The sequence below is a fragment of the Scyliorhinus torazame genome, chromosome 20, assembly GCF_047496885.1.
Source record: "Scyliorhinus torazame isolate Kashiwa2021f chromosome 20, sScyTor2.1, whole genome shotgun sequence".
Taxonomy (NCBI): domain Eukaryota; kingdom Metazoa; phylum Chordata; class Chondrichthyes; order Carcharhiniformes; family Scyliorhinidae; genus Scyliorhinus; species Scyliorhinus torazame.
Window position 1 is genome coordinate 22,694,548 of NC_092726.1, and position 14,644 is coordinate 22,709,191.

At 52.5% G+C, this 14,644-nt stretch overlaps 1 protein-coding gene across 10 annotated transcripts in view; it reads left to right on the forward strand.

Moving 5' to 3' along the window:
* dmtn (dematin actin binding protein) overlaps positions 1-14,644 on the forward strand; it is a 74,665-nt gene that overhangs the window by 35,399 nt on the left and 24,622 nt on the right. For all 10 annotated transcript variants that reach the window (XM_072485935.1, XM_072485934.1, XM_072485936.1 and 7 more), the window contains 8 exons: positions 1,009-1,053; positions 2,192-2,318; positions 4,005-4,052; positions 4,895-5,044; positions 6,275-6,384; positions 6,824-6,929; positions 8,639-8,703; positions 11,905-11,959. In XM_072485935.1, the coding sequence (XP_072342036.1) occupies positions 1,009-1,053; positions 2,192-2,318; positions 4,005-4,052; positions 4,895-5,044; positions 6,275-6,384; positions 6,824-6,929; positions 8,639-8,703; positions 11,905-11,959 (706 nt within the window). The remainder of the gene's footprint in view (positions 1-1,008; positions 1,054-2,191; positions 2,319-4,004; positions 4,053-4,894; positions 5,045-6,274; positions 6,385-6,823; positions 6,930-8,638; positions 8,704-11,904; positions 11,960-14,644) is intronic.

Consider the following 14,644-nt stretch of genomic DNA (forward strand, 5'->3'; position numbering starts at 1 on the left):
GGGGCACTCTTTTCCTTCCGTCTTCGCCATGGTCTCCACCATGGCGGAGGCGGAAGAGACCCCCTCCACTGCTCATGCGCGGGGGTGCCGTGAGCGGCCGCTGACGCTCCCGCGCATGCGCCGCCCGGCAAAGTCATTTCCGCGCCAGCTGGCGGGGCACCAAAGGCCTTTCCCGCCAGCTGGCGGGGCGGAAATCAGTCCGGCGCGGGCCTAGCCCCTCAAGGTGAGGGCTCGGCCCCTCAGGATGCGGAGACTTCCGCACCTTTGGGGCGGCGCGATGCCGGACTGATTCGCGCCGTTTTTGGCGCCGGTCGGCGGACATCGCGCCGATATTGGAGAATCCCGCCCCAGGTCTTTTATTGAATTCAAATTCCACCATCTGCCTTGGTGGGAATCGAACCGGGGTCCCCAGAGCTTTACGCTGGGCCTCTGGGTTGCCAGTTCAGTGGCAAAACCACTCCACCACCACCTCCAAAATGTATTTCGCGTGAATTTTCTCCAGTGACTGATTAGTGCAGCCTTTTAATCAATCAGTTAAAATAATGCACGGAACCTTCACACGAACAAGTCGTCCTTTGCACACAGGAATTGTGACGTGGTGAATATATTCAGAAAGAATGTGGAACCCATCATGTACTTACCCCCACGGTAGGATTGTTTGAGACCAGAATTGGACCTTTGGTAAACCGATCTACCTGGGTCTTTTTTTTCCAATGATTGTCCAATGTTGCGTTCGCTCAAATCAGAGCTCAGCAGTGAACTGTAGATTTGGAGTTGAGGTTTTGAGGGAATGGTCTTTAAATGTGTCTCTGATCGCTTCTCGGCCTTTTGGCTAAGATGAGCGTGGGGTGTAATGCCTGGGTCTGGTAAGCATGGATTAGGAGCTGGATTAGGGGTTTGCCCCTGTCCACACTCTGAGCTTTGTAACTCTGATAAAGTAATTTAAAAAATTAAACGTGTCTCTGTTAGTGACACAATATGTCAATCATATGTCCTTTTATTCTACAGCGTTCACAATCGCCGCGGCCCATGTCGCCTCTCACCTATCCTGAGGTAAGGTGGCTCGCAGACAGTGATTGACTCTGATGGAATATTGTAAAAAGCTATTGGCTCATTTCCGGGTAATCCTGGCAGGTGGCTCTCTTTCCTGGAACTCCCTGCTTGGATCCTGCCAATTCCAGCCACGGTGCCAACATGGCGGCTCGCAAGGTGTCAAGGGTCGTCCTTGGAGGCTGTGATGGCGGCGAACTACCTGACCTCAATCCTTCTGAGGCCTGTGAGCCCTCAGCCTCCTCCAACGCCCTCTGTCGTCCCGCTGGGCTGGACACAGTTGGGGGGTGGGGGAGCCGGGCCGCTGGCAGGGGGGGGCTTCGGCGAGGGCCGGGGGGGGGACTGGTGGGGGGGGGGTGATCCGGGGGTGGCGAGGCGGGTTACTGGCCGCCGCCATGTTGCACGCACCGCCGCAGGCCAGCAGCGTGCGCTAGCGCGGCCACGGTCCCGGCAATTCTCCGGCCGTACCCACAAGTAAAGCCAGGGGCTGCTAGCCCCCGACCGGTCGGAGGATCGGTGCAGCTGTGGCGCCGTTTTCCTGGCGTAAAACGCCACTGTTCCCACGCAGGGGTCAGCACTTAGTCTGAAAATCGGGGAATCCAGCCCAGCATCTCCTGGGAGCAGGTCAGACTGCCTCTGGTCAGACTGAGAACAGGCCGGGCTCAAGACTGGCCTCTGCATCCTTGGGCCCTTGTCCGTCGATCGAGACGCGATGACTGAATTCCCAGTTGGAGAACCCTCAGTCCTGCTGTGCCGGACTACTGCAGGGGAATGTTCCTGGAGTGGTGCCGTAAATCCGTGTACCTGGCTTAGGAGAATTCCCAGCTGCTCTTCCGGCTCCTTTTCCATAAACACCCAAAGCGCAGCTGCGCACATGAACTCTGAAACTCGGGGGTGGCGCGGCGGCGCAGGGGATAGCACTGCGGCCTCACGGCGCTGAGGAACCGGGATCAATCCCAACCTTGGGTCACTGTCCGTGTGGAGTTTGCACATTCTCCCCCGTGTCTGCGTGGGTTTCGCCCCCATAACCCAAAGATGTGCAGGGTAGGTGGACTGGCCGCGATAAATTGCCCCTTAATTGGGAAAAGAATTGGGTACTCTAAATTTTTTTAAAAATTAACTCTGAAACTCCTTCTTTCAGTACGTGATATATAAAGAGAGTCGGGAATGGGGTGATGACAAATCTCCAGGATCCTCGATGGGATCAGCGGGAAGTCGCCGCAGCTACCTGTCTACTGGGAGCCTCCCACACCACTTCCACAGGCCAGGTAGGGATGTTGCATTTTCCTGGAATATTCCCTGAATACTCACGCAGGCCACACAGTGTCAGTTTTAGCCCTGCTGGTTTACGTAGTGGATCCTCGGTATTGACGTATCAAAAAGGATTTTCTTCGCAAATACCTCGACTACTATTTTTTTCGTTCACCCATTGGATGTGGGCATTGTTGCCTGAGCTGAGGGACTTTGCTGGACCAACTTTGCTGCGGGTCCAGAATCTGGAGTCACGTGTAGGCCAGACAGCGTAAGGAAGGCAGATTTTCCTCCCGAAAGGACACCCGTGAACCAGATGGGTTTCTGCGACAGTGCATCATTAGACGTTTAAAAAACATTCCGGAGCTGGATTCTCCGATTTCGGGGCTATGTCCGGAGAATGCGCGGCTTTTTACGTGGGAAATATCGGCGAGGCCCCAGCACCCATCCTCCGACCGGTGAGCGGCTACCTGCCACGCCGCGTAAAACGCACAGCCTTCCCGGTATAAACGCCTGGAGAAGTGCCGGGTCCGTGGGTCGCGCGTGCGCTCGGCGAGGACATGCGGCAGTCGTGCCGTACAACATGGCGCCGGCCATGCGCGGACCCGACCTGCCAGACAGTGCCTCCCTAGACACCCCCTCGCCACCCCCCACCAGTCCCCCCCCCCCCCCCCCCCCTGCCAGCCCTCGCCGAAGAACCCCGGGCCAGCAGCACAGCGCCCGCCCCCCCCCGACTGTTGGCGACGCTGGGCACAGTCCGCAGCCGCCAGGCCGGGTTCCCCGCCGCCGAGACCATGTGTCAACCGCGCGGTTGGAACTTGGCCCATCGGAGGCGGAGCATCGGGGGAGGGCCTTCAGGTACCGTCCTGGGGCCCTCCCAACGGCGTGCCGCGCGGTCCTCGATGACGCCGGCTTAGAGGGGGCGGAGCATCTGAAAACAGGCCCCGCCCTCGATTCGGTCGTAAAAAGGGATTCTCTGCCCGATCGCCGATTCTGGAATCGGCGTAGGGGAAGGGAGAATCCCGCCCCAGATTTTGTATCGAATTCAAATTGCACCATCAGCTGTGGTGGGATTTGAACCAGGGTCCCAGAGCATTCCTCTGGGTCTCTGGCTCAGCCACTGCGCCACTTCCTCCACAATGTATTTTGCGCGAATTTTCTCCTGAGACTGATTTATAATTAATCCGCTAAAATAATGCACAGATCTTTCCCACAAACTCTCTGGATGACTAGTCCAGTGACAACACCACTACCCCACCACCTCCCCTCCCAAGTGACTTTGAAGAATATCAAGGGGTGGCACAGTAGCGCAGTGGCTAGCACTGCTGCCTCACGGCGCCGAGGTCCCAGGTTCGATCCCGGCCCCGGGTCACTGTCCCTGTGGAGTTTGCACATTCTCCCCGTGTCTGCATGTGGGTCTCACCCCCACAACCCAAAAGATGTGCGGGCTAGGTGGATTGGCCATGCTAAATTGCCCCTTAATTGGGGAAAAAAAAGAATTGGGCGCTCCAAATTTATAAAATATAAAAAAGAAAGAAAGAAAGCAATTAGTGCGAGAATGCTGAAGTATTTCCAGTGATTTCCCTCATGGACTGGATGTAACCTGGGTAGATAACGACTGATAATAATCATTGATAAAGAATGTGAATGGATACTGTCATGAATTTGATAATTTCAACATTATTATTTCGCTTTATTTCTAGATATCGGCACCAATATGTACATGAAACGTCCCATCTACAAGCAGAATGGTAAAGTATGTTTTGTTTCTTCCTAGCTCAGAGAACTCTCTTCATTATTTGCCCTTTGTGTTATAGTCAGTCCCCCATCCGGGGAGACACTCAATGTCAAGGTGCTGTCCTGCCAATGCAACGTGTGTGCTCCCAGTATCTGTGTTGAGAGCTCCAGTCTTCCTACCTGTCACTTCTTCCTCTTTTAATCAAGTCACTTCTTACTCTTTTAAACTCCAGCGGGCACAAGCCTGGCCTGTCCAACCTCGCCACATAAGACAAGTCGCCACTTCTCGGTATTAGTCAACCTTCTCTGAACTGCTTCCAAAGCATGAACATTCTTCCGTAGGGCAGCACGGTGGCGCAGTGGTTAGCACTGCTGCCTCGCGGCGCTGGGTCACGGTCCGTGTGGAGTTTGCCCATTCTCCCCGTGTTTGCGTGGGTTTCACCCCCACAACCCAAAGATGTGCAGGGTAGGTGAATTGGCCACGCTAAATTACCCCTTAATTGGAAAAAATTAATTGGGTACTCTAAATTTATTTTTTAAAACATTCTTCCGTAAATAGGGTGACCATTACCACACGCAATACTCCAAATATGGTCTCATTTATACTCCGTTCTCCTCACAATAAACAATAACATTATTAACTTTCCTGGTGACTTGTACTTGCATACCAGCCTTGTGCGATTCATGCACTCGGACACCCAGCTTCCTTTCTCTCACCTTCATTCCCATATTTACACTTGTCCCCGCCTCATCCTCCTTCACCCTTCCCTTGAGCTCCTCCGACCTCACTGCACAAAGCTTGTTCTGCCAGCGCCTGAGCTCTCAGTCCATGATCTGCTTTACTTTCTTCTTCCAGAGCCGTCGACTGTGATTCCACAGAGTAAATATATTGAGGATCTCATCATTGAATCGTCGAAGTTCCCAGCCGCTCAGCCTCCGGATCCCAATCTTCCAGCGAAGATCGAGACTGAATATTGGCCTTGTCCCCCCTCACTTGCCGTCGTGGGTAAGGAGGAATCCGTTCGTGTTTTTATTGTTGATATCACTATTGGTGGGAAGAGAGTGAACATCTCACATGTTCCGCCTCCTGATAGGAAGCCCTCTGTGTTTCCTTGGATAATGTCGGGCGCCAGTTTTGATGGGTTGGAGGGCAGCACGGTGGCGCTGTGGTTGGCACTGCTGCCTCACAGCGCCGAGGTCCCAGGTTCAATCCCGGCCCCGGGTCACTGTCCTTGTGGAGTTTACACATTCTCCCCGTGTCTGCGTGGGTTTCGCCCCCACAACCCAAAGATGTGCAGGGTAGGTGGATTGGCCACACTAAATTGCCTCTTAATTGGAAAAAAAAAAAATTGGGTACTCTAAATTTATGATAAAAAACTGTTGATGTGTGGGTCTATGTTGCCTCGTCCCCTCAAGGTTATCGTGCAGGTTCAGTCAACAGTTAGGAAGGCAAATGCAATGTTAGCATTCATGTCGAGAGGGTTAGAATACAGACCAGGGATGTACTTCTGAGGCTCTGGTCAGGCCCCATTTGGAGTATTGTGAGCAGTTTTGGGCCCCGTATCTAAGGAAGGATGTGCTGGCCTTGCAAAGGGTCCAGAGGAGGTTCACAAGAATGATCCCTGGAATGAAGAGCTTATCGTATGAGGAACGGTTGAAGACTCTGGGTCTGTACTCGTTGGAGTTTAGAAGGATGAGGGGGGATCTTATTGAAACTTACAGGATACTGCGAGGCCTGGATAGAGGGGACGTGGAGAGGATGTTCCCACTTGTAGGAAAAACTAGAACCAGAGGACACAATCTCAGACTGAAGGGACGATCCTTTAAAACAGAGCCGAGGAGGAATTTCTTCAGCCAGAGGGTGGTGAATCTGTGGAACTCTTTGCCGCAGAAGGCTGTGGAGGCCAAATCACTGAGTGTGTTTAAGACAGAGATAGATAGGTTCTTGATTAATAAGGGGATCAGGGGTTATGGGGAGAAGGCAGGAGAATGGGGATGATAAAATATCAGCCATGATTGAATGGCGGAGCAGACTCGATGGGCCGAGTGGCTCGGGAACGGGAATCCAGCATGGGATGTCACACCCTATCTGAGCCGGAATTCTGGGGCCCCCTGTGTTTGACGGAACGTGGTCTTAGTACCTTTTCCCATTGCCTTGCTATTGAAGCCACAGGCAGATGAGTGCTGTACCGAAATCTCCTGAGGTTTTGGGTTAATCTGCTGCCTTTCCTGACAGAGAAAGAATGGAGAAGAAGGAACACTTCAAAAGAGGATGATGAGGAGGACGATGACGAGACTGATGAAATGAGACAACTGCGCGAGATTCAGAGAAAGGAGCTGAACAAGGTGGGGGAAATGTCTGGCTTGGTATTGTGTGGCTGGCTTCAGGGGATATGTTATAGGCCATGCCCAGCTTCTTTCCTCTCTTGAATGGGGGGGGGGCCACGGTTTAGCTCAGTTGACTGGACGGCTGGTCCAGGACGCTAGAGGCCAGCAGCGCGGGTTCAATTCCCGTATGGGCTGAGGTTATTCATGAAGGCCCGGCTTTCTCAACCTCGCTCCTCGCCTGAGGTGAGGCGATCCTCAGATTAAATCACCACCAGTCAGCTCTTTCCCCCCCCCCCCCCCCCGCAAAGAGGCAGCCTATGGTCATCTGGTCCTCTCTCAGACACTGTTGTGAAAGGGGCTTCATGTACACACAAATTTGCTTTCAGACGGGTACACACACACTTATTTACCTCCACGTCTTTCTCTTGAAGTTGTTATTTTGTTTCTTGTCCTTCAGATCCAGTCAGGACTGGGCAAGTTAATCTTGAAGGAGGAGTTGGAGAAGTCGAAACCACGAGGGAGGAAATCCCGTTCACTCCCAGACAGGACGGCCAGGAGTTTCTGTAAGAGTCATTAACAGAAAGCTGAGCAGCAATCTCATTTAGCCATATATTAGCCTTTCAGCACTCGGAGACAATAACATATAGAGCTAAGACCCCACTCCCATGCAGCCAGAATGATATCCCTAATTGCCCTCTAGGGGGCAGTTAAGAGTCAACCACATTGCTGGGGGTCTGAAGTCACATGTAGGCCAGACCGGGTAAGGACGGCAGATTTCCTTCGCTGAAGGACATTAGCGAACCAGATGGTTTTTTTCGACAATCAACAATCGCCAATCATTTCATAGTCACCATCAGACTTAATTCCAGATTTTTACTGAATTCAAATTTCACCATCTGCAGGGGCGGGATTTGAAACTGGGTCCCCAGAGCACTACTCTGCATCTCTGGTTACTAGTCCAGTGACAATACGACTATATGCTCCCCATAGTTTTTCTACCGGGTTTTATTTTAAATGTTTCATGTCTTCTAAGATATGGCTTGGAACAAGAAATGAAATGAAAATGAAAATCGCTTATTGTCACAAGTAGGCTTCAAATGAAGTTACTATGAAAAGACCCTAGTCGCCACATTCCGGCGCCTGTTCGGGGAGGCTGTTACGGGAATGCAAGTTGTTTGAAATCATTCAAAGTCTGGACAGGTCAAGGGACATTGCCTTTAAGTGGCACAGTGTTTAGCACTGCTACCTCACAGCACTAGGGACTCGTGTTCGATTCCGGCCTCGGGTGACTGTCTGTGTGCGGAGTCTGCACTTTCTCCCCCCGTGTGTGCGTGGGTTTCCTCCGGGTGCTCCGGTTTCCTCCCACAGTCCAAAGATGTGCGGATTATCATAGAATTTACAGTGCAGAAGGAGGCCATTCGGCCCATCGAGTCTGCACCAGCTCTTGGAAAGAGCACCTTACCCAAGGTCAACACCCTCCACCCTATCCCCATAACCCAGTAACCCCACCCAACACTAAGGGCAACTTTGGACACTAAGGGCAATTTATTATGGCCAATCCACCTAACCTGCACATCTTTGGACTGTGGGAGGAAACCGGAGCACCCGGATGAAACCCACGCAGACACGGGGAGGATGTGCAGACTCCGCACAGACAGTGACCCAAGCCGGAATCGAACCTGGGACCCTGGAGCTGTGAAGCAATTGTGCTATCCACAATGCTACCGTGCTGCCCAGGTGGGTGATCATGCTAAAAATTGCCCCTTCATGTCCAAAGATGTGCAGGTTGGGTGGGGTTATAGGGTTATGGGTTAAGAGCAGGGGAGCAGACCTAGGTAGGGTGCTCTTTTGGAGGACTCGTGCAGACTGGATGGGCTGAATGGCCTCCTATTGAACCTCTCACAGATTAGCCGGTGGGGCGGTCATGTTTGGAATCCCTTTGCATTCTCCCCGGCCATGATATGAATGGACAGCAGTCTTCAATCAGAGAGGGGCATAGACTGGACAACTCCTCCACTCAATGGCCGGTGAAAACCTTCCAGGGAGGGGGTGACTGTCCTCAAATTTCAGATCAATTTACAAGATCGAGGGGGATGATTTGATCAAACATTTTCAGGATATTAAGGTAAAGGGTAAAGGAAGCTACTGACTAGAGATGGACTCTTGAAAACAGGAATTGATGGGAGGTCAATTGTTAATTTTTGAGATTGTTTGATTTTTGTTATTCACGATATTAAGCGGCTGATGGGTGCAATGTTCTCATTTCCCACAGCTCCACAACAGGCAACCTGTAAATCGCCCTCACTCCCCAGCCATGGGAGGAACAGCCTCTACAGAGTAAGCAGAGATTTACTGTCTTGTCACGAATAATGTTTCATTGTGCGCAAACACCAATTTCTAACGCAAACAGGGATTGGCAAATTGGCATCTGCGGTGACTCCAGTTGGCATCTGCTGAAGTTGTGTCCAATAATAATAATGATCATCTTCATTAGCGTCGCAAGTCGGCTTACACTAACACTGCAATGAAGTGACTGTGAAAATCTCCTCGTCGCCACATTCCAGCGCCTGTCCGGGTACACGGAGGGAAGAATGTCCAATTCACCCAACAAGCACGTCTCGCCGTCTTGCCACCCCATTCACTGGCCGGCAAGATTTCATATTTGTTTGAAAGTCAATCAAATATTCGAAACCAGTAAAAGGCTGATCAGTTTATAATTTGACAAATCCATAATTACCCCCTCTGTGTTCACCTTCTGCTCGCATTGTAAAATGTTCCCTTTACCAGCGCACCCTTTCTCTGCAATGGCACGAGCCTCTTTCTGCTGAATCTGGTCCAACACAGGGGAGTGTTTCACTCCTTCCTTGTATATTGATGCATTTCCAGTGTCATCCCATCTCCTTCTTGTGGCACGGTATCACAGTGGTTAGCACTGCTGCTTCACAGCGCCAGGGTCCCGGGTTCGATTCCCGGCTTGGGTCACTGTCTGTGCGGAGTCTGCACGTTCTCCCCCGTGTCTGCGTGGGTTTCCTCCGGGTGCTCCGGTTTCCTCCCACAGTCCAAAGATGTGCAGGTTAGGTGGATTGGCCGTGCTAAATTGCCTCTTGGTGTCCAAAGATGTGCAGGTTAGGTGGGGTTACGGCAAGAGGGCAGAGAAATGGGCCTGGATAGGGTGCTCTTTCAGAGGGTCGGTATAGACTCCATGGGCCTCGAGTGGCCTCCTTTTTGCACTGTATAGAACTCACCGTGCGCATCACACATGCCCAGTGACTCAGACATTACGGGGTGTTGGTTGGAACAGGATAGCTTTAGTGGCAACACGGCAAAGGGTTCAATCCCTGTACCAGCTACAGTGCGCTGGGGACCTGTCTCCTTGCCCTGCCTGTGGTGGAGGTCTTGACACCGTGCGCCAGACCTGCCTTCGGGCAGTGAACCAAAGAAGTAACGCTGAGTTAAGAGACTAAAAGTACAAGCTGACTTGAGTCAAGAGATAGAGAGATGGCAATGCAGGTGGTGTGTTGCAGTTTGTGAGAGTTAAAGGAGAGTCTCACATTCCCAGCAGAGCCCGTGTGCAGTGTCTGCATCGCAAGGAACCTCGTCTTAAAGTTATCAAGCAGGGAAGGACACACAAGGTGCTGTAGTAGAGTGGCCTCGACCTCCGTCTCTCTCTCCAGAAGGAAGAAGGGGTGGCGATTCTCCGAGCCCTGCGGCGGCCCGGAGAATCGCCGCAACCGCGCCACGACGCCCCTGACGCCGGTGCGCCATTCTCCGAGGTGGGCAGCCGCCGATTCTCCGGCCCGGATGGGCCGAGCAGCCGTCTCGATGCGACAGAGTCCCACCGGCGCCGTTCGCCCCTGGACGCTGCCGGTGGGAACTCAGCGGGGATGCTCAGGGGGCGGCCTGTGGGGGCGGGGGGGGGGGGGGGGGGCTCCTTCACCCGGGGGGGGGGGGGGGGGGCTCCTTCACCCCGGGGGGGCTCCGAAGGGGTCTGGCCCGCGATCGGGGCCCACCGATCGGCGGGCCCGGCCTCTCCCACCCCCGGGCCTACTTTCCGCCGCGGACGGCCCCTGAACACCGACCCCATATTGGGTCAGGTCCGGCGTAAGACGTTCCCCGCGCATGCGCAGGATTGAGCTGGTCCAATTGCGCATGCGTGGGTTGGCGGGGCTCCCATTTGGCGCCGCCTAAGGAGGCTGGAGCGGTGTGAACCGCACCAGCGCCATGCTGGCCCCCTGTGGGGGCCAGAATAGGTCGTGCCCGGGCCCTGTTCGCGCCGTCGTGAAACGTGACAGCGTTCACGACGGTGCGAACACTTGGCATCAATATCGGAGAATCTCCCCCAAGGTTCTTGCTGCCTGTGCGGATGAGGGCAATGTCTACAGATGGATGAGCAAATTGACCATGGGGGTAGGCCATTCAAGTGAAAAGGAATGTGACAGGGAACTGCACAAAGCAGCCACATTTCTCAGGCGAAATGAAAATGAAAGCACTGGGAAACTCACTGGGCGAGAGAAAGTCCTGACTTGTTCATCTCCACCGTCAAATGCTGAATAATTCCAGAGCTTTATCACGTTGGAGTGGACAATTTTGGATTACTTTGGACGGGTTTTGAATGCCATAAGACCATAAGACATAGGAGCGGAAGTAAGGCCATTCGGCCCATCAAGTCCACTCCACCATTCAGTCATGGCTGATTTCAACTCCATTTACCCGCTCTCTCTCCATAGCCCTTAATTTCTCGAGAAATCAAGAATTTATCAACTTCTGTCTTAAAGACACTCAACGTCCCGGCCTCCACCGCCCTCTGTGGCAATGAATTCCACAGACCCACCACTCTCTGGCTGAAGAAATTTCTCCTCATCTCTGTTCTAAAGTGACTCCCTTTTATTCTAAGGCTGTGCCCCCGGGTCCTAGTCTCCCCTGCTAATGGAAACAACTTCCCTACATCCACCCTATCTAAGCCATTCATTATCTTGTAAGTTTCTATTAGATCTCCCCTCAACCTCCTAAACTCCAATGAATATAATCCCAGGATCCTCAGACGTTCATCGTACGTTAGGCCTACCGTTCCTGGGATCATCCGTATGAATCTCTGCTGGACCCGCTCCAGTGCCAGTATGTCCTTCCTGAGGTGTGGGGCCCAAAATTGCTCACAGTATTCTAAATGGGGCCTAACTAATGCTTTATAAAGCTTCAGAAGTACATCCCTGCTTTTATATTCCAAGCCTCTTGAGATGAATGACAACATTGCATTTGCTTTCTTAATTACGGACTCAACCTCCAAGTTTACCTTTAGAGAATCCTGGACTAGGACTCCCAAGTCCCTTTGCACTTCAGCATTATGAATTTTGTCACCGTTTAGAAAATAGTCCACGCCTCTATTCTTTTTTCCAAAGTGCAAGACCTCGCACTTGCCCACGTCGAATTTCATCAGCCAGACCATTTGAGTGTCTATTTGCAGAAATTAGAGCGGGTGCGATCTGTTGCCGATGTTTTGAGGTTGGAATGTGCTGATCGAACTGTTTCCTTGCTCCCTAGCTGCAGTCCGCCGACTTCGTCACATCTCACAGGCGGGATAAAAGGTGCAGTTCAGGTGAGGGTGGCTCTCGATAACACGCGCTCGACTCCCGCAGCACGGTGGCATTGTGGATAGCACAATTGCTTCACAGCGCCAGGGTCCCACGTTCGATTGCGGCTTGGGTCACTGTCTGTGCGGAGTCTGCACATCCTCCCCGTGTGTGCGTGGGTTTCCTCCGGGTGCTCCGGTTTCCTCCCACAGTCCAAAGATGTGCAGGTTAGGTGGATTGGCCATGATAAATTGCCCTTGGTGTTCAAAATTGCCCTTAGTGTTGGGTGGGGTTACTGGGTTCTGGGGATAGGGTGTTGGTGTTGACCTTGGGTAGGGTGCTCTTTCCAAGAGCCGGTGCAGACTCGATGGGCCGAATGGCCTCCTTCTGCACTGTAAATTCTATGATAAATTCGAAGATTACACAGAGCTGAGAGGCCAGTCAGCAACTGTCCGACAGAGAGAGGGGCCTACAAGGGAGGCTCCACATCTCTCCCCCTCCATGTTTTCTGGGAAGATGTGTCACAGCCCAGCAAGATTACACAGCTCAGGGGTACATATTGGAACACTGGTTATCCTGGGATCGCAGGGAGAGACGTGGAAACATTAAAAATGCGGGAAAAAAACATAGATTTGCAACCATAGCAATCATGTGGGCAGCACGGTCGCACAGTGGTTAGCACAGTTGCTTCACAGCTCAAGGGTCCCTGGTTCGATTCCCGGCTTGGGTCACTGTCTGTGCGGAGTCTGCACGTTCTTCCCCGCGTGTGCGTGGGTTTCCTCCGGGTGCTCCGGTTTCCTCCCACAGCCCAAAGACGTGCAGGTTAGGTGGATTGGCCGGGCTAAATTGCCCTTAGTGTCCAAAAATGTTAGGTGGGATTGCCGGGTAATGGGGATAGGTTAGAAGCGTGGGCTTATGGGATGCTCTTTCTAAGGGCCGGTGCAGACTCAATGGGCCGAATGCCCTCCTTCTGCACTGTAAATTCTAGGATCTTATTCTATTTTTAAAAAAATACATTTAGAGTACCCAATTCATTTTTTCCAATTAAGGGGCAATTTAGCGCGGCCAATCCACCTACCCTGCACATCTTTGGGTTGTGGGGGTGAGACCCACGCAGACACGGGGAGAATGTGCAAACTCCACACGGACAGTGGCCTGGGGCCGGGATCGAACCTGGGAACGGCACCGTGAGGTAGCAGTGCTAACCACTGCGCCACGTGCTGCCCTATGATCCTATTCTACGATCTCATTGAAGTATTATACAGTAAGGGAGGAGCAAAGAAGTGAGTTATTATTTAAATATTTTCAGCTTGAATCTGGAACGCTCAATTTAACCTTAATTTTGCACTGATCGGAAATGGGTTTGGTACAAAACAATAACCAGTCTCAAACAGGATTTAACAGTAAAGAAGGTATGGTTTGCTAGTTACTGCAGTTAATGCTGTGTAACTACCGTTACTAGGTGCTCAGTGATCTGACCAGGTCCATCGTTGCTCAGTGGAAGCTCTCCCACCTCTTCAGTCCGAAGATTGTGAGTTTGAGGCCCACTCCACAGACCTGAGCACAAATGGGGCCTAACACTCCCGGTGCAGTACTGAGGGAGTGCTGGACTGACTAAGGGACAATACTGAGGGAGCAATGCAATGTTGGACGGGCAGGACTGAGGGAGTGCTGGACTGACTAAGGGACAATACTGAGGGAGCAATGCAATGTTGGACGGGCAGGACTGAGGGAGTGCTGGACTGACTAAGGGACAATACTGAGGGAGCAATGCAATGTTGGAGGGGCAGTACTGAGGGAGTGCTGGACTGACTGAGGGACAATACTGAGGGAGCAATGCAATGTTGGAGGGGCAGTACTGAGGGAGTGCTGGACTGACTGAGGGACAATACTGAGGGAGCAATGCAATGTTGGACGGGCAGTACTGAGGGAGTGCTGGACTGACTAAGGGACAATACCGAGGGAGCAATGCAATGTTGGACGGGCAGGACTGAGGGAGTGCTGGACTGACTAAGGGACAATACTGAGGGAGCAATGCAATGTTGGACGGGCAGTACTGAGGGAGTGCTGGACTGACTAAGGGACAATACCGAGGGAGCAATGCAATGTTGGACGGGCAGGACTGAGGGAGTGCTGGACTGACTAAGGGACAATACTGAGGGAGCAATGCAATGTTGGAGGGGCAGTACTGAGGGAGTGCTGGACTGACTAAGGGACAATACTGAGGGAGCAATGCAATGTTGGACGGGCAGGACTGAGGGAGTGCTGGACTGACTAAGGGACAATACTGAGGGAGCAATGCAATGTTGGACGGGCAGTACTGAGGGAGTGCTGGACTGACTAAGGGACAATACTGAGGGAGCAATGCAATGTTGGACGGGCAGGACTGAGGGAGTGCTGGACTGACTAAGGGACAATACTGAGGGAGCAATGCAATGTTGGACGGGCAGTACTGAGGGAGTGCTGGACTGACTAAGGGACAATACCGAGGGAGCAATGCAATGTTGGACGGGCAGGACTGAGGGAGTGCTGGACTGACTAAGGGACAATACTGAGGGAGCAATGCAATGTTGGAGGGGCAGTACTGAGGGAGTGCTGGACTGACTAAGGGACAATACTGAGGGAGCAATGCAATGTTGGACGGGCAGGACTGAGGGAGTGCTGGACTGACTAAGGGACAATACTGAGGGAGCAATGCAATGTTGGACGGG